Raw genomic sequence first — 26402 nt, forward strand, 5'->3', positions numbered from 1 at the left:
TCACACACATTTACTTACTCATTGTTTATTCGCTTATTTCCCCTCACTCTATTGTGAATTCCCTGAGCAGGGATATTTGTTTCGTTCATAGCTATGTATCTCCGGTGCTTGGAACAGTACTGGTTTATAAAAAGTTAGTAGTAATGTATGTTAATCGAATGAATAAATTATCCTACAGGGATAATTGAGTGTCTCTGGATTACAGCAGAGCTTGCAGCAGAGAGGGAGACCACTCAACAGGCCGTGATGTCCAAATATAATAAGATGTATGAAACAGTACTGTAAAATTAGCTGCACAAAGGATCCGAAAAATTTGTTAGCTTAGTTTGTTTCTCCAGGAAGCCGTGCCAGGCTCGCCTCCCTCTTTCATTCTTTTCCCGTGATTCCCTCTACTGGGACTCCTGACCCTCCTAGTCGCCAGATCACAGGCCCAACGCATCCCTTTCCGGAGGGATTTAGGAAGTCTCGGCGTTGGTCCAGGAACTACAGTCCCACCGCGCCTCACATGGCGCATTACCCAGCGACTCCGCTTACCCACACGTCCCCGCCCCCTCAGCCGGACAGGAAGAGGAAATGACGATACCTCGGACGCTCGAAACTCCACCTCTCACGCCTTCCCAGCTCCGGGAGGGGACGCGGGCTCCGGAAAGGGCGGGCATAAGGCTACGGATGGGCGGGACGGAGCAGCCCACCGCAAAGTGGCGGTTTACTTGAGGCGGTTACCTTAGTACTCCGAGTAGACTGAGTCTGTGGCGAGCTGCGGGCCGATTCCTGGCCAGTGCCATCTCAGCCGGAGCAGGCCTCGGGGCCTCAGAAGCAGGCTTTTATCTGGCCCGAGGCTCCCAGCCGTTCGGCGCGTCTTCCCACAACCTATACCGATTATTGGGACTCGGCTGCAGACACAGGTCCCCGCCCCTCCCTCTTTCTCCAGGTTGCAGCTGTCATTCCTCCCTTCCCGCCTCGCTGCGCCCACAGCTGAGGACAGTCTTCGTTCTGTCATTCCCATCCTTTCTCTTCCCTCTCATCGCCATTTCTTCTAGAAGGCAACTTAAAAACCTTTCCTTGCCTCTTTATTTCTTCCCATTTCTCTTCCCTTCTTTTCTTCCTTTTTCTCTAGAATCCTCGTGTTTCCACTTCATGCCAGGCTCCTGCCTCCAGGGCTTCTCTCCTTTTCACGGGCCTGTGGCTCATGTGTTAGGAGGTTGAACTTTTAATGCAGTCATTTGAAGATTTTAAGCTTTTTCTTTCTCCTAATCAGGAGTCACAGATGCTGGGAAGTATGGCCCGAAAGAAACCTCGAAATACCTCAAGGTTGCCCCTGGCTTTAAACCCCCTGAAGAGCAAGGACGTGTTGGCAGTGCTGGCTGAGAGGAACGAGGCTATAGTACCAGTTGGGGCATGGGTGGAACCTGCCTCACCAGGTAGTTCGGAAATCCCAGCATATGTGAGTGTCAGTTTGATCCAAATATGGTGGGGTTCCCCACCACCCTTTTTATTAGCCTTCTTTAATCCTGGGTGCTTAAAGATGAACAGTCCGAGGATGCTGTTTCTATTCTGCCATAAACAGTTTATGCTCTTGCATTAGGATTATAGGACAAGTATTTGCCAAAACTTGACTGCAGCTTTAGTTGGCATAATCAAATATGTATTACTCACCTACTATAATATATAGAGCATAATCTACATGGAACAGGTTATATAGATATATATCTGTATATCAGTTTACTTCAGACTCTTGATTGCTTGTTATGCCCAAGACATAAGCACTATCTACATCTTCCAGACACTGCAACTTAGTATGGATGATAGTTGGCATACTTCAAGTAACATTAATTGGTTGCTTAAGGTTTATGATAAATTTTGTAATGAGGATTCAGGCAAAATGGAGTAATAGAATAAAGGAGAAAGAGATGAACTCTGGTAATCTGAGAAAGTCTAACTAGAAATTCCATGGTTTCTGATAGTCTTTCACCAAACTGTGCCCCTTAGCTATTTGTTCAAATTTAACTTGGCACTTACCACATTGTGTTATAGTAGATTGTTTATATATCTTTTCCTGATGCAGTGTGAGCTCCTTGAGCGTAGAGAACAAATGTCATTTATCATCACATTCCCACTTTTATCTTAAATACTGCCTAATCAATATAGACACTCATGAAGTATTTATGAAAGGCACAAAATGTCTTCTGTATGTGTAGACAAGGTGCTGAACATGGATGAAAAAAGGATGAGATATGTTCCCTCAGTGTACTTGATCTCAGAAGAGAAATGAGACATGTTTAAATGTTAAAGTAACGCAATATACTATATTCATTTTATTTATGTTTGCACATATGTATGTGTATTCATTGATTTATTCCTACCCTGCCTATTTCCAAAAAGGATTTTAAGAGTCTAGGTGGTATATCTATCTAAGTTCTAAGAATATAATGCTCAATCAAGAAGCTATGACGTTGGGTTGATGTGACCCAGGAAAGTGTAATGAAGAATTTGATCGGAGAAGGGAAGGGAATGATTCTCCTATTAAGGAGAATGAGGAGAGTAAGAAGTAAGCAAGGTTCAGGATTCTAAGGGTAGATTAGATCGATTGGAGTGGAAAGCTTAGTAGGAGAATGGTCGCTGACAGGATTATGGAAAATAGGGATGGTAGAGTACCTTAGGAAATTTTGGAGAAGGGATTGACTTTGTTTAATATTTACAGGTGAATGTCATGATCAACCAGTGTTTTCATTAGATGAACTGCTTCGAAGGTTTTGAAGGATAGGGAGTGATTGGATCCTGGGGATAAATTAGAATATAATTATAATAATTTAAGCATGGAGTATAGCATCGAAACTTTGTTAGTGGTAAGAAATAGAGAAGAACAGCCTTGAAAAAGGATGGTTGAAGTGCTTGAGCCCACGAGTTGTAGGCTGCAGTGAACTATGATCATACTACTGCACTCTAGCCTGGGCAATAGAGTGAGACCCCATCTCTGGAAAAAAAAAAGGAGTGGAATGAGAAGGGATGAATGCAGGAAACACCCCACAAGACTTGGTAAGATTTGGTATAAAGATATTTTGGTATTTAAGTTGTTGACACCTCTTTGTAATTGCTCAAACTACATCTGTATAATATCAGTAGTGTCAACATGCCTAAAATTTGACACCATCAAACTTTTTCTGTGTTAAGAAGTATTGACTATCGTATTCACACACATTAACTCAAAATATTAAAGTCTTGGAACATGGATAAACATATCTCCTTTTCCTGATTTAAAAATTTCTAATCAGTTCCAGCCAAAGGGAATTTGATCAAGCATCTAATAGAACTCCTTATAGCTTTAGCATATCTAGTCTGGGTATCCACCCTTATTAACGGATATAGCTCTGTCAGCTCAAAATAAATGCTGAATAGTTACTTCTAAAGCTTAGCCCTTAGATCATGTCTGTTCTAAAGGGGAACTTCTACTCATTTTTCTCCCCAAAATTTCAGGGGGCCATCAGGATTCCTAAAAATGTCATAGCTTTAGACTACCTCCCCCCAATAATTATTAATAAATTAGCATCAAAAGACACTGCTGTTCTATCATCATATATGGGATTGCATTATTTTATAATTTGTTCTGGTTACCTTTTGCTGTGTAACCAACCACCCCAGAACTTAGTGGTATAAAGCAAATAATACTATGTATCAGGAATTTGAGCAGGGTACAGTGGTAATGGCTTGTCTCTGCCCCATAGTGTCTGGGGCCTCAGCTGGGGCTCAAATAACTGGACATGTCTGAGACACCTTGACTATTTTCCGGCTATTGGCTGGAGCTAGAAAATAGTCAAGTTCTCCCAGTAATGTGGCACCTGCTGGGCTGTAATGTCCAAGATGGCTTTCTTATTCACATATCTGACGCTTGGCCTAGGATGACTAGAATGTCTGGGTGCTGGTTAGATATGTTTCTCTTTTCACATGGCTTCTCTGTTTGACTAACTTGGGCTTCCTCACAGCATGGTAATCTCAGGGTAGTCTGAATTTTTATATGGTGCTGACTTCCTTCAGAATGAGCACTCTAAGAACAGAGGTGGAAGTTTCTTTATGACCTGGCTTGTAATCTTGTGGAGTAAAAGAGGAGCAGAGAAAATGGAGGTAAAAGAAAGAGGCCGAATGGCTTAAACTTGTCTGGGGCTTGAGTTAAGCTGGGTCAGTTGTTCAGGCTTCATTACGTATATATCTCTCCGTTGGAATTATTTTACCTAATTGTTCTTTGACACTTGTACACTCCACTAGAGTAGTTTATGGGATAGACATCTTGGAAATTTTAACTTAAATTGAAATTTGAATGCATTTGATTTTGAGAATTTAATGACAGCCTGTAAAATGATCTGAGGTACCCTTCAGAATTAGAAGTTGGAATCACTGAGTTAGAAGGAATAGGTACGAGATATGATGATGATTTTATTTAATTTGAAAATTCCTAGTGAAAGAGAGACATAGTCAAGAGAAAAGCAGTGTAGAGAGGAACATAATTGTTGGAGTCAGAAACTTCTAGTTCTGCTACTAGTTAGCTATATTAAAATTACTTAATCTTTCTGAACTCCAGTTTCCTCATCTGTAACATAAGGGATAAGAATACCTACTGCCAAAGGTGGTTTTGAGGATAGAGTGCTACAATGTAGTTAAAATACTTGTCACCTGATAGATCCATAATAATGATAAGTGCTGTTATGATGATGACTATGATTATTATTCAAAGCACTTAGAGGAGATAAATGCAGATCAAGAACTCAAATGGGATAAAGTGTTTCAGATTGTTCAGAACAAGCTTGTCCAACATGCGGCCATGGGCCACATGTGGCCCAGGATGGCTTTGAATGCGACCCAATGTAAATTAATAAATTTTCTTAATTAACACAATGAGTTTTTTTGTGATTTTTTTTTTCTCATCAGCTACTAGTGTTAATGTATTTTATGTGACAGTTCTTCCAACATGGCCCAGGGAAGCCAAAATATTGGACACCCCTGGTTTAGAATATGTTTTGGAATTGAGCAATTATATAAATATATATTGACTACCCTTATAGTGAAGGCTCTGTACTAGATGCCGTAGGGGAAATAAAGGAGAATTGAATACATATCCTGCCCTCAAAGAGTTCATAATCTAGTAGGGGAGTCAAGAAGTACTATACTCAGTTAACATTGGTGAAATGAGAGGTGTTATAGCATAAGAGGGCTTAGAGAGAGAGTGTTGTGGAAGGTACTGGGGAGTGGGTATTAAATGGTTGTGAAAACTGAATAGGCCTTTACTAGGTGGAGATGAAAGGAAGGGCATGCCAGGTTAAAAATGGAGCATAATGCCAAATATGAAGACATTTTAACAATAGGACATATTTGGTGAGTGGTAAGTAACCTGGTGTGTCTTGACTATTTACTCCATTTTAGAAAATGTGTAACGTGTTAGGTTTTATTTGGTTCATTAAGATTTAATGAAGACATCGTTAGTTCTAATTCAATAAAAAATTTAAGATTTGATACTCATACATTCCATTTTTTTTGTACAGAATGGAATTATTTTTTTCAGGATTGTATCCTTATCCTGACTGTTTTGTGTTTAAAACAGCCCTAATGGACAAAACTGCTAACATTTAAGTTCATTTTCTGTCTTTCATCTTTAAAGACATCAGCATATTTAATTGAAGAAGAACTAAAGGAACAGCTAAGAAAAAAACAAGAAGCTTTGAAACATTTTCAGAAACAAGTTAAATACCGAGTAAATCAACAAATTAGGTTGAGAAAAAAGCAACAGCTTCAGAAGTCTTATGAAAGAGTAAGTTCAAAAGTGAGCCTGAGTAAAGATTGAATGGAAAATATGTGTGTTATGAGATAAGCTATTAGGCAGTAAGAGAATTGCTTTCCTTTGATAACATGCCTAATATAATCTAATTAACTAGTGAAGACAGTAGATTTTTTTTGTAGAGAAACCATGTTTTATTCCTGTGTTCTGACTCAATTTTTTGCTTTTACCAAATAGTTAAAAGCAATGTCAGAATTTTGGGTTCAGACTTGAGTTTGAATTTTGGCTTTGCCACTTCTAGCTATTGACTTTTGGCTAATTACTTAACTTCACTGATTGTAGTTTCTTCATCCATAAAATAAGGATATGATACTTCTCTCATAGGATTGTGTGAGAGTTAGATGAGATAACCTAAATTATTAGCACATGGGAGGTGCCTGGTAAATGTTAGTTTCTCTGCCAGCTAAAGCCTCTCCCCTGCCCCCCACCCCAATTTAAAATCTTCTGAACTGCTTTAGAGGCATTATTTGATTGCTCTGGATTGGGGTAGAATGTTACTATCCCCCTTTCTTCTTTTGTGTAGGCACAAAAAGAAGGCTCCATAGCCATGCAGTCTTCAGCAACACACTTAACTTCCAAAAGGACAAGTGTTTTTCCAAACAATTTGAATGTTGCTATTGGAAGTTCTAGGTTACCTCCTTCCCTGATGCCTGGGGATGGAATAGAGGATGAAGAGAATCAGAATGAATTATTCCAACAACAAGCCCAGGCTGTAAGTACCTGTCCATTTTATTTTATGTCTATGATATTTTCCCCATCCCCTAAACTATAAATATGACATCTAGGGTATGAGGTAGGGATTAAGAGTTATCACACTCAACTTCACTTTTGATAATCATCCCTTTTTTTTTTTTTTAGCTTTGTAAAGTGGGGAATAGTGGGATAATGCTTTTTAAAAATTTTAAATTTAAATTCATTTGTGTTTGGTAAGATACTCTAAAATTATCTAAAGAAAAGTGCCAAAGTGCTAGAATTCAAAACCTATTAGAAAGCACTTTAGGTCAAGAACATGGATTTTCCAAGTTATATTGAAATTATATTCTAGGCAAGCTACTATTAGTTTGTAATATACAGAGAGAAATAATTCTTACCTTCGTTGCAAAGAAGTTCAGTATACATAGGTGGCATTTCATTTATTATTTATCTTTGTCTCATTTTTCTTATTTTTGTTTTTTAATCTGATTATCACAATAAATGAATCTATAGTTGTAGGTTAAAGAATAATACATAGTAAATTTGTAACATATCCAGAGTTTTTGGAAAAATGTAATTTTTATTTAATGACTCATTTTATATACCTAATATTTAAAAATTAACCACTGTGAGTAGATTTCATCCATTCAAATTGCTTGACTCTGTCCATTTAGCCCCCACCTTAGTATACCTGAGCTTTTGTCCAGTTGATACAGTCTTCAACTCTGCTTCAGTAATTGTTCTTCATCTTATTTAAAATGTATTACTAGAAATAATGAGAGGAAGAGAGAAAATATGGAAAATTATGAGTATGTGAAAATAAAAGCTGTATTACTGCTTAACATACTTGGTCATCATTTAATTGTGCTATTAGTATAAATAGGAAAAGTTTAGAAGCACACATTATCATGTTGAACTACTATTAAAATTTTTTTCTTTGTCCACAACTATTTGACTCTTTCTTGTCATTGTTCAGTTTGTAATAATCATTTTTATTTGTTTAGCAAATATTTATTGAGCCAGGCACTGCATAAAGTACAAGGAATAGAACATTGACTTAAGACAGACACAGTCCTTGCTTTCGTGGTGCTTGTAGCTGTTAGTCCCACTGTAGTGAGGATTTTACTTCATCTGTTTAATACAAAAATAGAACTCATCAGTCAGCAGTATTTGCATATGCTGTTTGTTATGGATTGTAGCGATACTAAGGAAATGTAAAATAGGACCTTCCATGGGTTTATATTTTCAGGTAGAAATACAAAACTAATAGACCACTCATTGTATCAGATAATAATATAGAGAGATTTTCTGTGTTTTGCAATAAAGTTGTGCTATGGGAGTTCAGAAATTTTTAAGGAAACAGTAGGGGAAGAATTCATGGGAGAGATAGAATTGAACTACACATTTTGTATTGGTAAATTCAAGAGAATTTGTTTTTCTTAGAGACGGAGTCTCACTCTGTTGCCCATGCTGGAGTGCAGTGGTGCAGTCCTGGCTCACTGCAACCTCCTCCTGAGTTCAAGAGAATCTCCTGATTCTCCTGCCTCAGCCTCCTGAGTAGCTGGGGTAGGTGCCTGCCACCATGCCTGGCTAATTTTTGTATTTTTAGTAGAGATGGGGTTTCACCATGTTGGCCAGGCTGGTATCAAATTCCTGAGCTCAAGGGATCCGCCTGCCTTGGCCTCCCAAAGTGCTGGGATTACAGGTGTGAGCCACCACACCTGGCCGAGATAATTTTTTCTTAAAAACCACCCAAACAAAAAAAAAGCCTAGAATCTCCAATGAGCCAGGTGTATTTGGGAATAAGTAATGGAACCTTTCTAATTGGTAGTTTATAATGGAGAATAACCAAAAATGGGGTTGGATAAGGAGGAGGAAATCAGGTTATGAAAAACCTTAAATGTCACAAGATTTTTAAAAGTTTTTATAATACCCCCACACTTTTTTTTTTTTTAAAAGGACATGAACTACTGAAGAATGCTCAGTGACTTAACTATTTTGAGCCTGTAAACTTTGTCCATATGACTCCATGACAATAGATGCTTTCTGATCTTACCACTTCTGTTGCAGTTTTTATCCACTAGATGTCACCGTGAAACTAGACAATGAGACAGTTCAGGCACGAACTCCCTTAGTTTATCTAGAACTGGTTGGGTAAATGGTACACATAATTCACTTTCTGAATGTTAGTACACGTCTCAGTTTTCTTGTGTTGGTGTTATACAAACGTGATCTTGGAGTTGGAAGAGTTTCAAACATTCATCTGACATGTTGAAACATTTATACATGAAAGTATTTGATGTCTGGAATATACTTAAATAATAAAAGAATGAGGTAAAGTAGGGAGTTACGGATGAAGCAAGATTGGCTAGGAGTTGATAGTGCTAAAGTGAGGTATCCATATCTGTCCATGGTGGTTCATTATAGTGTTCTGATTACTTCTGTATATGTTTGAGGTTTTCCATAGGTTTGAATTTATTTATATTTTTAATTAAATGTTAAAAAAGAATATTATCTGGTCCTATCTTTCTCTGTCCAAGGAATTCAGTTCTTTTTTTTTTGATTATATTTTAAATTCTAGGGTACATGTGCACAACATGCAGGTTTGTTACATATGTATACATGTGCCATGTTGGTGTGCTGCATCCATTAACTTGTCATTTACATGAGGTATTTCTCCTAATGCTATCCCTCCCCGCTTCCCACCATGCCATGACAGGCCCTGGTGTGTGATGTTCCCAACCCTGTGTCCAAGTGTTCTCATTGTTCAATTCCGACCTATGAGTGAGAACATGCGGTGTTTGGTTTTCTGTCCTTGAGATAGTTTGCTTAGAATTATGGTTTCCAGCTTCATCCATGTCCCTACAAAGGACATGAACTCATCCTTTTTTATGGCTGCATAGTATTTCATGGTGTATATGTGCCACATTTTCTTAATCCAGTCTATCACTGATGGACATTTGGGTTGGTTCCAAGCCTTTGCTATTGTGAATAGTGCTGCAATAAACACATGTGTCTTTATAGTAGCATGATTTATAATCCTTTGGGTATATACCAAGTAATGAGATGGCTGGGTCAAATGGTATTTCTAGTTCTAGATCCTCGAGGAATCGCCACACTGTCTTCCACAATGGTTGAACTAATTTACAGTCCCACCAACAGTGTAAAAGTGTTCCTATTTCTCCACATCCTCTCCAGCACCTGTTGTTTCCTGACTTTTTAATGATTGCCATTCTAACTGGTGTGAGATGGTATCTCATTGTGGTTTTGATTTACATTTCTCTGATGGCCAGTGATGATGAGCATTTTTTCATGTGTCTGTTGGCTTCATAAATGTCTTCTTTTGAGAAGTGTCTGTTCATATCCTTTGCCCACTTTTTGATGGGATTGTTTGATTTTTTCTTGTAAATTTGTGTAAGTTCTTTGTAGATTCTGGATATTACCCCTTTGTCAAATGTGTAGATTGCAAAAATTTTCTCCCATTCTGTAGGTTGCCTGTTCACTCTGATGGTAGTTTCTTTTGCTGTGCAGAAGCTCTTTAGTTTAATTAGATCCCATTTGTCAATTTTGGCTTCTGTTGCCATTGCTTTTGGTGTTTTAGTCATGAAGTCCTTGCCCATGCCTATGTCCTGAATGGTATTGCCTAGGTTTTCATCTAGAGTTTTTATGGTTTTAGGTCTAACATTTAAGTCTTTAATCCATCTTGAATTAATTTTTGTATAAGGTGTAAGGAAGGGATCCAGTTTCAGCTTTCTACATATGGCTAGCCAGTTTTCCCAGCACCATTTATTAATAGGGAATCCTTTCCCCATTTCTTGCTTTTGTCAGATTTGTCAAAGATCAGATGGTTGTAGATGTGTGGTGTTATTTCTGAGGCCTCTGTTCTGTTCCATTTGTCTATATATCTGTTTTGGTACCAGTACCATGTTGTTTTGGTTACTGTAACCTTGTAATATAGTTTGAAGTCAGGTAGCGTGATGCCTCCAACTTTGTTCTTTTTGTTTAGGATTGTCGTGGCAATGCGGGCTCTTTTTTGGTTCCATATGAACTTTAAAGTAGTTTTTTCCAATTCTGTGAAGAAAGTCAGTGGTAGCTTGATGGGGATAGCACTGAATCTATAAATTACCTTGGGCAGTATGGCCATTTTCACGATATTGATTCTTCCTATCCATGAGCATGGAATGTTCTTCCATTTGTTTGTGTCCTCTTTTATTTAGTTGAGCAGTGGTTTGTAGTTCTCCTTGAAGAGGTCCTTCACATCCCTTCATGTAAGTTGGATTCCTAGGTATTTTATTCTCTTTGAAGCAGTTGTGAATGGGAGTTCACTCATGATTTGGCCGTTTGTCTGTTATTGGTGTGTAGGAATACTTGTGATTTTTGCACATTGATTTTGTATCCTGAGACTTTGCTGAAGTTGCTTATGAGCTTAGGAGATTTTGGGCTGAGTCAATGGGGTTTTCTAAATATACAATCATGTCATCTGCAAACAGGGACAATTTGACTTCCTCTTTTCCTAATTGAATACCCTTTATGTCTTTCTCTTGCCTGATTCCCCTGGTCAGAACTTCTAACACTATGTTGAGTAGGAGTGGTGAGAGAGGTCATCGCTGTCTTGTGCCAGTTTTCAAAGGGAATGCTTCCAGTTTTTGCCCATTCAGTATGATATTGGCTGTAGGTTTGTCATAAATAGCTCTTATTATTTTGAGATATGCCCCATCAATACCTAGTTTATTGAGAGTTTTTAGCATGAAGCGCTGTTGAATTTTGTCAAAGGCCTTTTCTGCATCTATTGAGATAATCATGTGGTTTTTGTCTTTGGTTCTGTTTATGTGATGGCGTACGTTTATTGATTTGCATTTGTTGAACCAGCCTTGCATCCCAGGGATGAAGCCAACTTGATCTTGGTGGATAAGCTTTTTGATGTGCTGCTGGATTCAGTTTGCCAGTATTTTATTGAGGATTTTTGCATCGATGTTCATCAGGGATATTGGTCTAAAATTCTCTTTTTTTGTTGTGTCTCTGCCAGGCTTTGGTATCAGGATGATGCCGGCCTCATAAAATGAGTTAGGGAGGATTCCTTCTTTTTCTATTGATTGGAATAGTTTCAGAAGGAATGGTACCAGCTCCTCTTTGTACCTTTGGTAGAATTTGGCTGTGAATCCATCTGGTCTTGGACTTTTTTTGGTTGGTAGGCTATTAATTATTGCCTCAATTTCAGAGCCTGTTATTGGTCTGTTCAAGGATTCAACTTCTTCCTGGTTTAGTCTTGGGAGGGTGTATGTGTGGAGGAATTTATCCATTTCTTCTAGATTTTCTAGTTTATTTGCGTAGAGGTGTTTGTAGTATTCTCTGATGGTAGTTTGCATTTCTGTGGGATTGGTGGTGATATCCCCTTTATCATTTTTTATTGTGTCTATTTGATTCTTCTCTCTTTTCTTCTTTATTAATCTTGCTAGCGGTCTATCAATTTTGTTGATCTTTTCAGAAAACCAGCTCCTGGATTCATTGATTCTTTGAAGGGTTTTTGTGTCTCTATCTCCTTCAGTTCTACTCTGATCTTAGTTATTTCTTGCCTTCTGCTAGCTTTTGAATTTGTTTTCTCTTGCTTCTCTAGTTCTTTTAATTGTGATGTTAGGGTGACGATTTTAGATCTTTCCTGCTTTTTCTTGTGGGCATTTAGTGCTATAAATTTCCCTCTACACACTGCTTTAAATGTGTCCGATAGATTCTGGTATGTTGTGTCTCTGTTCTCATTGGTTTCAAAGAATATCTTTATTTCTGCCTTCATTTTGTTATTTACCCAGTAGTCATTCAGGAGCAGGTTGTCCAGTTTCCATGTAGTTGTGCGGTTTTGAGTGAGTTTCTTAATCCTGAGTTCTAATTTGATTGCACTGTCATCGGAGAGACAGTCTGTTGTGATTTCTGTTCTTTTACATTTGCTGAGGAGTGCTTTACTTCCAACTATGTGGTCAATTTTGGAATAAGTGCGATGTGGTGCTGAGAAGAATGTATATTCTGTTGATTTGGGGTGGAGAGTTCTGTAGATGTCTATTAGGTCCACTTGGTGCAGAGCTGAGTTCAAGTCCTGTATATCCTTGTTAACCTTCTGTCTCGTTGATCTGTCTAATATTGACAGTGGGGTGTTAAAGTCTCCCATTATTATTGTGTGGGAGTCTAAGTCTCTTTGTAGGTCTCTGAGGACTTGCTTTATGAATCTGGGTGCTCCTGTATTGGGTGTATATACATTTAGGATAGTTAGCTCTTCTTGTTGAATTGATCCTTTTACCGTTATGTAATGGCCTTGTCTCTTGATCTTTATTGGTTTAAAGTCTGTTTTATCAGAGACTAGGATTGCAACCCCTGCTTTTTTTTTTGTTTGTTTTCCATTTGCTTGGTAGATCTTCCTCCATCCCTTTATTTTGAGGCTATATGTGCCTCTGCACGTGTGATGGGTCTCCTGAATATAGCACACTGATGGTCTTGACTCTTTATTCAATTTGCCAGTCTGTGTCTTTTAATTGGGGCATTTAGCCCATTTACATTTAAGGTTAATATTGTTATGTGTGAATTTGGTCCTGTCATTATAATGTTAGCTGGTTATTTTTCCCATTAGTTGATGCAGTTTCTTCCTAGCATCGATGGTCTTTACAATTTGGCATGTTTTTGCAGTGGCTGGTACTGGTTGTTCCTTTCCATGTTTAGTGCTTCCTTCAGGAGCTCTTGTAAGGCAGGCCTGGTGGGGAGAAAATCTCTCAGCATTTGCTTCTCTGTAAAGGATTTTATTTCTTCACTTTTGAAGCTTAGTTTGGCTGGATATGAAATTCCGCGTTGAAAATTCTTTTCTATAAGAATGTTGAATATTGGCCCCCACTCTCTTCTGGCTTGTAGAGTTTCTGCCGAGAGATCCGCTGTTAGTCTGATGGGCTTCCCTTTGTGGGTAACCCAACCTTCTCTGGCTGACCTTAACATTTTTTCCTTCATTTCAACCTTGGTGAATCTGACAATTATGTGTTTTGGGGTTGCTCTTCTCGAGGAGTATCTTTGTGGTGTTTTCTGTATTTCCTGAATTTAAAGGTTGACCTGCCTTGCTAGGTTGGGGAAGTTCTCCTGGATAATATCCTGACGAGTGTTTTCCAACTTGGTTCCATTCTCGCTGTCACTTTCAGGTACACCAATCAAACATAGATTTGGTCTTTTCACATAGTCCCATATTTCTTGGAGGCTTTGTTCATTTCTTTTTATTCTTTTTTCTCTAAACTTCTCACTTCATTTCATTAATTTGATCTTCAGTCACTGATACCCTTTCTTCCACTTGATCAAATCGGCTACTGAAGCTTGTGCATTCGTCACGTAGTTCTCGTGCATGGTTTTCAGCTCCATCAGGTCATTTAAGATCTTCTCTACACTGTTTATTCTAGTTAGCCATTCGTCTAATCTTTTTTCAAGGGTTTTAGCTTCCTTGCGATGGGTTCAAACATCCTCCTTTAGCTCAGAGAAGTTTGTCATTATCGACCTTCTGAAGCCTACTTCTGTCAACTAGTCAAAGTCATTCTCCATCCAGCTTTGTTCCGTTGCTGGCGAGGAGCTGTGATCCTTTGGAGGAGAAGAGGTTCTCTGGTTTTTAGAATTTTCAGCTTTTCTGCTCTGGTTTCTCCCCATCTTTGTGGTTTTATTTACCTTTGGTCTTTGACGATGGTGACCTACAGATGGAGTTTTGGTGTGGATGTCCTTTTTGTTGATGTTGATGCTATTCCTTTCTGTTTGTTTGTTTTCCTTCTAACAGTCAGGTCCCTCAGCTGCAGGTCTGTTGGAGTTTGCTGGAGGTCCACTCCAGATCCTGTTTGCCTGGGTATCACCAGTGGAGGCTGCAGAACAGCAAATATTGCAGAACAGCAAATATTGCTGCCTGATCCTTCCTCTGGAAGCTTCGTCTCAGAGGGCGCCTGGCTGTGTGAGGTGTCAGTCGGTCCCTACTGGGAGGTGTCTCCCAGTTAGGCTACAGGAGGGTCAGGAACCCACTTGAGGAGGCAGTATGTCCGTTCTCAGAGCTCAAACTTCATGCTGGGAGAACCACTGCTCTCTTCAGAGCTGTCAGACAGGGACGTTTAAGTCTGCAGAAGTTTCTGCTGCCTTTTGTTCAGCTATGCCCTGACCCCGGAGATGGAGTCTACAGAGGCAGACAGGCCTCGTTGAGCTGCAGTGGGCTCCACCCAGTTCGAGCTTCCTAGACACTTTGTTTACCTACTGAAGCCTCAGGAATGGCGGACGCCCCTCCTCCAGCCAGGCTGCTGCCTCGCAGTTTAATCTCGGACTGCTGCGCTAGCAGTGAGCAAGGCTCTGTGGGTGTGGGACCTGCCAAGCCAGGTGCGGGGTATAATCTCTTGGTGTGCCATTTGCTTAGACTGTTGGAAAAGCGCAGTATTAGGGCGGGAGTGTCCCGATTTTCCAGGTACCATCTGTCATGGCTTCCCTTGGCTAGGAAAGGGAAATCCCCCGACCGCTTGCACTTCCTGGGTGAGGCGATGCCCCACCCTGCTTCGGTTCACCCTCCGTGGGCTGCACCCACTGTCCAGCCAGTCCCAAGGAGATGACAGGTACCTCAGTTGGAAATGCAGAAATCACCTGTCTTCTGCGTCGATCACGCTGGGAGCTGCAGACCGGAGCTGTTCCTATTCAGCCATCTTGGAATGGACCCCCCAATTCTTTTTATATTATCTCCATATATGGCCATCTAATTCCTGCCACAACACCTCCACTATTGGACAACTCATTACTTTTTCAGACTGATCATTTTATTTTTAGAAGACTTGAAATTATTGCAACTATTTTTTCAACATGTTGAGTCAAAAATCTTCCTCCCTATAACTTTTATCCATTGGTCTTAATTTTGCCCTCTCAGGTAATAAAAAATAAGATGGCGTCTGAGAGCACTTCAAGTATTTGATTATAGTTATCATTTTTCTTTTTTGGGTTTCTATATTCCTAATGCCTTATTGATTTCTTCTGAATACTATTTTGTTTTTCAATATTCTTCTGAAATAGGACCTCAAAAACAACACAATACTGTATTTTAAATATGATTTGGCCACTATTGCTCTTAATCCGCACCCCTCACCTCACCCTCTACTTGATAATACTTGGTATTACCTACTTGTTCAAAGGTCAGTTAAGATTAGTTGCCTAAAGGTAGGAGCTAGAATTGTAGACTGGAAGAAATTTCAAGTGTCTTATAATATATAGAACCAGTATTTTGTTTTCATTAGGACTGATATTTATCTTTAGGGATTCAGTTTCTGTGATGTCCCTTGACAGCAGCATTTTGGTGAGGAATTGAAGAACAACTGATCATTGTTTTAGTCTTACCATATAATAACTTTTTATTGATCTGTCCCTATTCAGTTTGCTACTGTTTTCTAGCATGGTTTATTCCAGCTTTTTGTTTCTCACTGAATCTTTTACTATCTTATTTCTATTTTTATTCTCTCTTTACAGTGCTAGTTTTCCAGCTTTTTAAAACCATGGAAATAATTACTTTTTGTAGTAAAGCTTTAAGTAATGTGAAATAGCCTGCTAAATTCTTGTAATCTACCATTGAAAAAACTAGTATTTCAGTCAGACACTTTTGCCTGCAAGAACTCAGGCTAACCCAAACAAGGGGAAAGTTTATTTGAAGAATACACATGGGTTAATAAGGGAAGAATCAGAATCTCACACAAATCCAAGCTCCCTTGAGGAATGTAACTGGAGAGTTTTTCTGGATGTGAGTTTTTCTGGATGTGAGCTCCAGTGACCCCAAGAGCATGAGATATTTGATCTTCACACTAATATTTAATCAGTAGCTTGATTGATTCAGTTCTTCTCATAGGGTGACCAACCTTCCCTATTGGTCTAAGATCGAGGGGTTTCCAGGACATGGGACTTTCAGTGCTAAAACTGAGACAGTTCTAGGTAAACTAGTATAGTTGGTCACCTTGTTTCTACATGTATGCTTCCCTCTTATTTTCTCATTTCTATACCATTAACTGGTATTGTCATCTCATCACAGCTTCATAACTTTGGTATACTTGAGGACCCGTTAGCCTCTTTTTTCCAGTTTAGGACCTTTTATGTTGAAGTCCTCTCTCTAACTTTTCTCTGGATATTTCCTAGTTTATTATCTGAGGTAAGGAATATTTATTGGCCCAGCTTGCCTTTTTGCATTAGGTCTACATTACTGGCCATCTTATAGATTGATAGCAATTGTGACAAAAGAAAGATAATGCAACTCGCTGCATTGCACTGGGATTCATGGGCTATAAAAAGTGGCTCATGTGAGTTCAACTTTTAATGTATGGTATTTTCTGGCCACTGAAAAGTCTAACACATTTAAAAATCAGTATGATATCATTTGCAAATAAACTACGTTATACTTGAATAGAATTCAACTTTGATTAGATTTTTATGGCCTTAACAATACACTTTACATTGGTATTAGTCCTCCATGATAATAAAGTAGGTAAAATTCTATAAATATTAGATCTCATCTATACTCTTTTCCCATGACCTACATAGTATTACTAATTGTTTCGTTTATACAGTTACATGTAAATTCTATCTTATTCTTGATTGGCTAAAAAATTACACAAACAAGTTAAAAAGAACTGAAGAAAATATGAACAGTGTCCTAGTTAGATATCTATATTTCTCAAATTTTATCCTTCATATTTGCTTGATGCTTTAAATTTTACTATCTAATCATAGTTTGCTTTAGATTTTAAGATTTAAATCTCAACATTTATATATTACAATTTTCGTTTTGTTACAAAGAAGTGCTTTTGCTAATTGTTAAAGTTATGTTTCTGTGTGCAAAATAGACATTTTTTTTGGTGTGCAGAAGACATTGCATCAAGGCCTATTTTTATTTGACATACTACTACACAACCCTTGCTCCAGTCAGCTAAGGCTAGGGAGGAAGTTGCCTAAGGCTGCCCCTTTAATAGGGCTTGTAGGCCTGGCAGTATTCCTTAGAAGGCACTGTGATTGGTTGTCTGGTATACCTGGGATATAGTCTCTAGGGGTCAGTGCAAGCAAAGTTTTGTTGGCAATGGTTTGTTAGTTAGGAAAACTAACAAACAGAAAGGAATAGCATCGACATCAACAAAAAGGACATCCACACCAAAACCCCATCTGTAGGTCACCATCATCAAAGACCAAAGGTAGATAAAACCACAAAGATGTGGAGAAACCAGAGCAGAAAAGCTGAAAATTCTAAAAACCAGGGCATCTCTTCAAAGGATCACAGCTCCTCGCCAGCAACAGAACAAAGCTGGATGGAGAATGACTTTGATGAGTTGACAGAAGTAGGCTTCAGAAGGTCGGTAATAACAAACTGCTCCAAGCTAAAATTTAGGCCCATGTTCTGTAGGATATTCCTGAGGTCTGATATATGTACATATGTATTTATATATGCAATATGAGAACCAAAAATGCATTTATATGTTTATGTTGTTCATGAGAGGAAGCTTTTTGAGGGATATTGTCTGGGATTTTTTTTTCTCATTTTTTACACTGAGTTTTATTGAAAGTATATATGTACATAGTTTGAACAAGTAAAATAAATAGTTGCATGCATTGTTATTAAAAAAGATAAGTACTTTGCACATTTCCTCATCTTCCTCAGAAGCAACTATTTGCATTCTTTTAGTTTTGTCTTTTGGTGTTAATATTCATATTTCTGAGCAACATGCTAGTAATACTCCTTCTTAATTAAAAGAAATTTAGGCATTTTTTATTGATTTACCACTAGGAAGGATGAGGATTTATTCCTCTTTCTCTCCCCTGCCACCACTACACATGCACTCTTTCCACTCCCGTCCTCTCTTTATAGTTATATTGTAATTTTGCTTAGATCTATATTAAACATTTATGTTGTTATGACTATATAAACATTAGTCACAGCTGATCTATGAGTAAACTATGATTATGTTTCCATCTATGTATGGCTTTTTGTTTTATCTGGAGTTATATTGATTTTTCATTTGCTAGGTTTTCTATTTATCTAATTATTTATCTAATTATGAGTAATTCATCTTCATCAGGGAATCTAAGCCTTAGTCAGAGATTTAATCGTAGTCTGTTAATAACAGTTAACTACAAAAGAATCAATAGTGTGCCTAAGGTTCTAGATAGAAAAGACTTTTGGTCAAATTTTATGTTTTGAGTATTTACACACATACAACACATGCACATATGGATATGTACATTTAAACATATATGTAAGTATACATACAAATGTATATATATACCACAAACATTCACACAATTACACATATATGTAATGACCAACATCATCTTGCAGAGAAATGTGCTTATCTACTTGTTTATTTGAATTATTGCATAATTTAATTTATAATATCCCCCTGGGTTCTATGTTTTTGTTAAATTGCTTGTTAACATTAACTTTAGTCTTTGTATTAGCTTCTGGTGGCTGCTGTAACACATTACCTCAAAGTTAATAACTTAAAAAATTACAGAAATTTATTATCTCTCAGTTCTGGAGGCCAGAAGTCCAGAATCCACTTCACTAAACTAAAACGAAGGTGTCCTCAGGGCTGTGCTCCCTCCTCAGGTTCTAGGGGAAAGTTTGTTTCTTGACATTTCCAGCTTTTGGTGTCTGCTGGCATTCCTTTTCTTGTGGCTGCATCACATCAATTTCTGCATGCCATTTTCACATCACCTCCTTTTCTGTATGTTGAATCTTCCTCTACCTCTCTCGTAAGGACACTTTTGATGGCATTTAGGACCCAATGGATAATCCAGGATTATCTTCTCAATGTCCTTAAGATCTCAAGATCCTTAACTTAATCACATTTGCAAAGGCCCTTTTTTCTTATAAAGTAATATTTACAGGTTCTAGGGATTAACACCTGGTATCTTTGGGTGGCCATTATTCACCCAGTGACAGTCCTCAAAGCATGTCATTGAAAAAGCCTTTCCAAGATTGAGGCTTGGTGAAGGGTTATGGTAACTACAGAGAAACAGAAGAAAAATAATGTATATTCTAGCTTTTGGAGCAGTTGAAATATCCTGCTTAAGGGCCTGTAATCAATGTGACTCTAATAGAGGTTTGGACTTGATGGGAAATGAAAATTCTGAATCCCTATTTCAAATTTGTTACAATAGGGATTTTTGAATCCTTGGTCACATGGTGCAGGGTAATAACACCTACCTTAAGTGTCAATGAATGAAAGGAGGCATAGTCATGGGGCTATTTTTTTTTTATAATTTCAACTACACATATCTCTTTTTGCATTGTGAACAGCTCTATCTTGATTCCCTTTGGCCACTCCACAGCTGACCAAATCTAGAAGTCTTCCGCTTGGCAAAACAAAGAGTAGTATGTTTCAATCTGATTTCTCTGGACAGAGGTATAGACCTCTGAAAACAAGCTTAAATAGAGGTAATGTGCTGTAAAAAAAATCTAGGCTGGTAGAGTAGAGTGTTTTCATCCTTAGGTAATTATTAATAAAGCCATAAAGTTTATTTTATTTTTTTTTAAGACAGAGTCTTGCTCTGTCATCCAGGTTAGGGTGCGGTGGCGCAATCTTGGCTCACTGCAGCCTTGAACTCCAGGCTCAAGCAATCCTTCCACCTCTCCTACCTCAGCCTCTTGAGTAACAGACTACAGGCGTGTGCCACTACGGCATATTTTTTTTGTATTTTCTGTAGAGAAGTCATAACCATCATTTCTCTTCAAGGGATAATTGATATTATTAAACTTCCAATGAGTGGATTAGTAGCGGTCTTGGCTTTGCCATAATTTTACTGACTAGTACAGGATATACTTTTCCTCCACGTGATACAGTGCTTATCTTTATTTTTCAATTTTAATTTTAATTTATTTTTTTTTTTAAGATGGAGTCTCTGTTGCCCAGGCTGGAGTGCAGTGGCGCTATCTCGTCTCACTGCAGCCTCTGCCTCCTGGGTTCAAGCAGTTCTCCCGCCTCAGCCTCCTGAGTAGCTGGGATTACAGGTGTGCACCACCATGCCCGGCTAATTTTTGTATTTTTAGTAGAGATGGGGTTTCACCACATTGGTCAGGCTAGTCTCAGTCTCGAACTCCTGACCTCAGGTGATCCGCCTGCCTTGGCCTCCCAAAGTGCTGGGATTACAGGTGTGAGCCACCACGGCTGGCCTACAGTGCTTATCTTAAAAATGATATATGTTTTATTTGTTTCCCTAATGAGATATTCTTTGCAAATTTGTGAGATATAAAATAGGCTGTGCTTCTCTGAAAAAGAAATCAAAACAGCCGCATACTGAAATTTCTGGAGATAAGGAATGAACATGAAATCAACATTTAATATTAGTAGTCATTTATTAGGTGTTACTTAAAGTAGTTGAAACAAATTGGTTCTTTTGAAATGTTTGAATTTGTGTTCTAAGTTAATTTAGGAAGGCTTCTTGGAGGAAGAGGAAGGGAGATTCAAGAAAAGACTTTAAGTAGCTATAGTCTTCAAATGTTGAGGGTGGTGAAAGGAGTCATGTAAATTGGGGATAAAAGGGCTTTAAGGAAACTAGGAATAGAGTCCTAGCAAGCAGTGATGAAAGCAATTAAACATATATGGAGCACTTGAAGAAATAACTCCTTATTGACAAAGGTGGATAGAAGGTAAGGAATGTGTCTGGTCAGTGATCTCCAAGTGTATTAATTCAGACTTTAGGTTTTCATATTTTTGTGTACATGCTTTATATAAAGTATACATTATTTCTTAAAAAACAGTTTGAGTAACCGCCCTTAAACCAAGTTACAAAGTACAATCTCTAGAATAATGACAATAATGTTGTACCACACTATCAGCACATCAAAGTCTCCTTTGCAAGTAATCCTGTTGTCTTAGATCTGGCATTTTTTAATAATAGGGACCTGTTTTCCTGTTGGAACACTTAGTGCATTTGGAATTAAAACTTATCCTGCTTTTGTTTGCTTTCTTCCCCCTTTCCCTGGCAGCTTAGTGAAACTATGAAACAGGCACGTCACCGGCTAGCATCCTTTAAAACCGTGATTAAAAAAAAGGGATCAGTGTTTCCAGATGATGGAAGGAAAAGCTTTCTTACCCGAGAGGTAAATTAATTTCTAATACATGATTTAAAAAAATACAGGTAAAAAATACAGATAAAGATTTACTTATATCTCAGCATAATTTAGAACTGTAAAATAATTGGAAATAGCCTTAAATACCCAATAGTAGGGGATGCTTGAGTAAATTGTGACATATCCATATGCAGCCATTCTAAAAAATATTTTCAAAGAATATCTGAAGATAAGGGAAAGTGTCTGTGATATAAAGTTAAGAAAAAAGTTGGATATGAAATTAAGTATGATACGATCTTAATTAAAATATATGTATATGTATTCAACAAATAACTTATGGAATGTCTGTGATTGCCAGCATTGTTCTAGAAACAGGACTTATAGTGGTGAAAAGACAGACAAAGATCCCTCAAGGAGCTTCTGTGCTAGTAGGGAAGCATATAATAAACAAGCAAATAAATATAGAATATAATTTCAAGTGATAAGTGCTATGAAGAGAAATACAGCAAAATAAAAAGATGGAAAGAGTTCCATGTGCATAGACAAAAGCCTAGGTACAAATGGCACAAGAGGCTAATACTGATTATTTCTGGGTAGTAGTATTACAGGTGATTTTCTTCTGTTTTTTATTTTTAAAAATTGTCATAAAGTATGTCACTTTCTAATCAGGAAAAAATTGATACTATTAATTTTTAAAAAGAAAAATTCTTTTGATTCAAAACTTAAGTGAGAGTGTGGAGCTAGGCTTAGGAGGATATGTAAGTCTACACTTATAAAATGACATTGTTTTGGTGCCTACCTCAGAATTGACAAATTTGGATCCTAAATTTATGTGTTTTCCTGTGTGTACTTAATTTTGGCATTAATGTTTTATAGGCAGCATCTAGTAAAATAGACCATTAATTTATTTTTTAATAAATTATGTTTTTTTGCCAATAAATATGTTATTTTTTGCCATCATCAACTGCCTCATTTAGTTCTTTCCCAGTTTTACTTCCTAATTAGTATACTCTTATATTTTCCTGGAATATACATATAATATATATAATATATAAATATATAGATATATAATTTTGTATTTTTTTCCATATCTTGACCCAACCATCAAAAATGTTTGTCTCATATATGTTGGCAATTGGTTGAATACTAAACTGTAATGTTTTTCTCTTTAATTACAACTAAGAAATTTATAGTTAAATTTAAAAAACAAGTGGGCGTGGATATGTGTCCATGTATGGCAACACATCCCACGTGCGTTTATATGGTTGTCTTTTTCTAGCGTTGCCTTGTGGCTCCTCAGAGTTTCTTTTGTACCTAAATTATTTTCAGATGTTGGTTTCTTGACAGTTTTCATACCTATCGTGGTTTGGTAGTACTATAGTTTGGGCCATTAGACTGACTCCAGGGTACTGTTAGATGAGGTGATTAGACACTTTCTACTAAATCAGAAAAAAAAACACAAACAGTTATCAGATCTTAGAGATGGATATTTATATTGCTTGGAACACGCTCAGATCTTTCAACTGGTGTTTTTCCAGAAAGTGTACTATTCACAGTTCTGATTGAAATAATTATCCAATAGACGGGAGGATTAAGTCTGAGATAACATCTTTGTATAAACCAGTTTTTTACGTCAGAGGTGCCATTTAAGTGTAATTCATTATTGTTATGGTGATAATGATGAATTCAGGCTACCTACTTGCTTCCAAAGAATGCATATATGTTTTTCAGGTAAAAATATGAAAAACAAATCTACTCAATACAATTGGGAATGATCTAAGAAATTGGTGAAATTTTTCTTATTACTTGTATCTAGCTTTCCCTCAAATCTCAACAATTTTCTACCTTCTTAGTTGTGTGAAGTGGGAATTTGCAAATCAGAAAGAACAATCTATGATTGAGTTGAACCCTGGTTTTATTTCATTATTAGTCTTTAGTGACATTAGAATCTGTCTGGTTGTTATTGATCTGGATTTGGAGATACAAGTGGAACACATACTTGCTTGTACTCTGGCAGGTTGCCAAGACTAAAATCATGAGTCTTCTGAAATTGTTACTGGCTAGAATAGGTGCAAGTTGTCATTTATAAAGTTAATATATTCTCCTGTTTTATTCCATATGGTTTTATGTGTGAGTGCTTTGTTTGTACATATGAAGTAGAACTCATGTTTTTTCCCTTTATTGTGTATTAGACTACCAAAACCTACTAAGATAATTTTAGATCTTTCACAGAAACTCAACTTAGTCTCATGAATATGTTGCTTCCTCTAGACCTATTTATATTTGTAGTAATTTTTTTTCCAGGAAGTGCTTTCCAGGAAACCAGCATCCACTGGGGTAAATACAGGAATAAGAGGAGAGTTGCCCATTAAGGTCCATCAAGGTCTTTTAGCTGCTGTACCTTACCAGAATTATATGGAAAATCAGGTAGGGAAATATAAAAAGTAGAGGGGAAAGACATTGGCTTATTAGAAGTATCCACAGGTAACTAAGGATGGGATAAAGGGTTAAGATATCTAGTATTTTTTTTAACGGACTTTATTGAGATATAATTCATATACCATACAATTCACCCATTTAAAGTGTACAATTAATTGGTTTTTAGTACTCACAGTTTGCACAGGGTTGTGCAACTGTTACCACAATCTAATTTAGAGCATTTTATTTTTAATTTTTTAATTAATTTTTTAAAATAACTTTTATTTTAGGTTCAAGGATACATGTGTAGATTTGTCATATGGGTAAATTGCATGTTACAGGGGTTTGGTGTACAGATTACTTCGTCACGTGACTTTACCTAATAGGTAGTTTTCCCATCCTCACCCTCCTTTCACCCTCCACCCTCAAGTAGGCCCTGGTGTCTGTTGTTTCCTTCTTTGTGTTCATATGTACTGAATGTTTAGCTCCCGCTTGTAAGTTAGAACATGTGGTATTTGGTGTTCTGTTCATGAATTAGTTTGCAGTTTGCTTAGGATAATGGCCTCTAGTTTCATACATGTTGATGCAAAGGACATGATCTCATTCATTTTTATGGCTGCATAGTATTCCATGGTGTATGTGTACCACATTTTCTTTATCCAGTCTGCTGTTGATGGGCATTTAGGTTGATTCTGTGTCTTTGCTATTGTTAATAGTGCTGTGATGAAAATATGTGTGCATGTATCTTTAAGGCAGAGCAATTTATATTCCTCTGGGTATATACCAGATAATGGGATTGCTGGGTTGAATGGTAATTCTGTTTTAAGTTCTTTGAAAAATCACCAAACTGCTTTCCACAATGGCCGAACTAATTTACATTCCCCTTAGTGGTGTATAAGCATTCCTTTTTGTCCACAGCCGTGCCAGCGTCTGTAATCTTTTGGCTTTTTCTGACTGGTGTGAGATGGTATCTTGTGGTTTTGATTTGCATTTCTCTAATGAGTGGTGATGAGCGTTTTTTCACATGCATTGGCCATGTGTATGTGTTCTTTTGAAGTGTCTGTTAATATCCTTTGCCCTCTTTTATGGAGTTTTTTGCTTGTAAATTTGTTTAATTCCTTGTAGATTCTGGATATCAGACCTTTCTTTGATGCATATTTTTTCCCATTCTGTAGGTTGTGTGTTTACTCTGTTGATGGTTGCTTTTGCTGTGCAGAAGCTCTTCAGTTTGATTAGGTCCCATTTGTCATTTTTTTTTTGTTGCAGTTGCTTTTGGCATCTTCATCATGAAATCTTTGCCTGTTTCTATGTCCAGATTGATATTTCCTATGTTATCTTCTAGTGTTTTTTATGCTTTTAGGTTTTACATTTAAGTCTTTAATTCATCTTGAGTTGATTTTTATATATGGCATAAGGAATGAGTCCAGTTTCAATCTTCTGCATATAGCTAGCCAAATATATCCCAGTACCACTGAATTGGGAGTCCTTTCCCCATTGCTTGTTTTTGTCAGTTTTGCTGATGATCAGATTGTTGTAGGTGTGCAGCATAATTTCTGGGCTCTCTATCTGTTCCATTGGTCCATGTATCTGTTTTTGTACTGATACCATGTTTTGGTTACTGTAGCCTTGTAGTGTAGTTTGAAGTAGGGTAATGTGATTCCTCCAGCTTTGTTCTTTTTCTTAGAATTGCCTTGGCTATTCAGGCTCTTTTTTGTTTTCATATGAATTTTCAAATAGTTTCTATGAAGAATGTCATTGGTAGTTTGATAGGAATAGCATTGAATCTGTACACTGCCTTGGGCAGTATGGCCATTTTAACTATATTGATTCTTTTTATCCATGAGCATGAAATGTTTTTCCATTTGTTTGTGTCATCTCTGATTTCTTTGAGCATTGTTTTTTAATTCTTATTGTAGAGGCCTTTCACCTCCTTAGTTAGCTGTATTCCTAGGTATTTTATTCTTTTGTGGCTATTGTGAATAGGATTGCATACTTGATTTGGCTCTTAGCTTGGATATTGTTGGTGTATAGGAATGCTACTGATTTTGTATCCTGAAACTTTGCTGAAGTTGTTTATCAGATCATGGAGCTTTGGGCAGAGACTATGGGGATTTCTAGGTATAGAATCATATCTTCTGCAAATAGGGATAGTTTGACTTCCTCTCTTCCTACTTGGATGTCATTTTTTTTTCTTTCTCTTGCCTGATTGCTCTGGCTAGGACTTCTAGTACTATGTTGAATAGGAATGGTGAGAGAGGACATCTTTGTCTTGTTCTGGTTTTCAAGGGGAATGCTTCCAGTTTTGCCTATTCAGTATGATGTTGGCTCTGGGTTTTTTGTTATAGATGGCTATTTTTATTTTGAAGTATATTCCTTCAAACAAATGCCTCGTTT

The 26402-nt window shown here is 37.5% G+C and overlaps 1 protein-coding gene across 16 annotated transcripts in view; it reads left to right on the forward strand.

Moving 5' to 3' along the window:
- The first annotated feature begins 419 nt into the window (after positions 1 to 419).
- CCDC15 (coiled-coil domain containing 15) overlaps positions 420 to 26402 on the forward strand; it is an 87475-nt gene continuing 61492 nt past the window's right edge. For 8 of the 16 annotated variants that reach the window (XM_054661686.2, XM_054661687.2, XM_016922222.3 and 5 more), the window contains exons 1-6: positions 582 to 905; positions 1259 to 1444; positions 5648 to 5797; positions 6348 to 6536; positions 21507 to 21620; positions 23895 to 24017. In XM_054661686.2, the coding sequence (XP_054517661.2) occupies positions 1268 to 1444; positions 5648 to 5797; positions 6348 to 6536; positions 21507 to 21620; positions 23895 to 24017 (753 nt within the window). In that variant the 5' untranslated portion in view covers positions 582 to 905; positions 1259 to 1267. Of the gene's footprint in view, positions 906 to 1258; positions 1445 to 5647; positions 5798 to 6347; positions 6537 to 21506; positions 21621 to 23894; positions 24018 to 26402 lie in introns of all 16 variants that reach the window. The other 8 variants (XM_054661689.2, XM_063783477.1, XM_054661692.2 and 5 more) reach the window with 4 other exon arrangements.

This window comes from Pan troglodytes, chromosome 9 (genome assembly GCF_028858775.2).
Source record: "Pan troglodytes isolate AG18354 chromosome 9, NHGRI_mPanTro3-v2.0_pri, whole genome shotgun sequence".
NCBI classification, from domain to species: Eukaryota; Metazoa; Chordata; class Mammalia; order Primates; family Hominidae; genus Pan; species Pan troglodytes.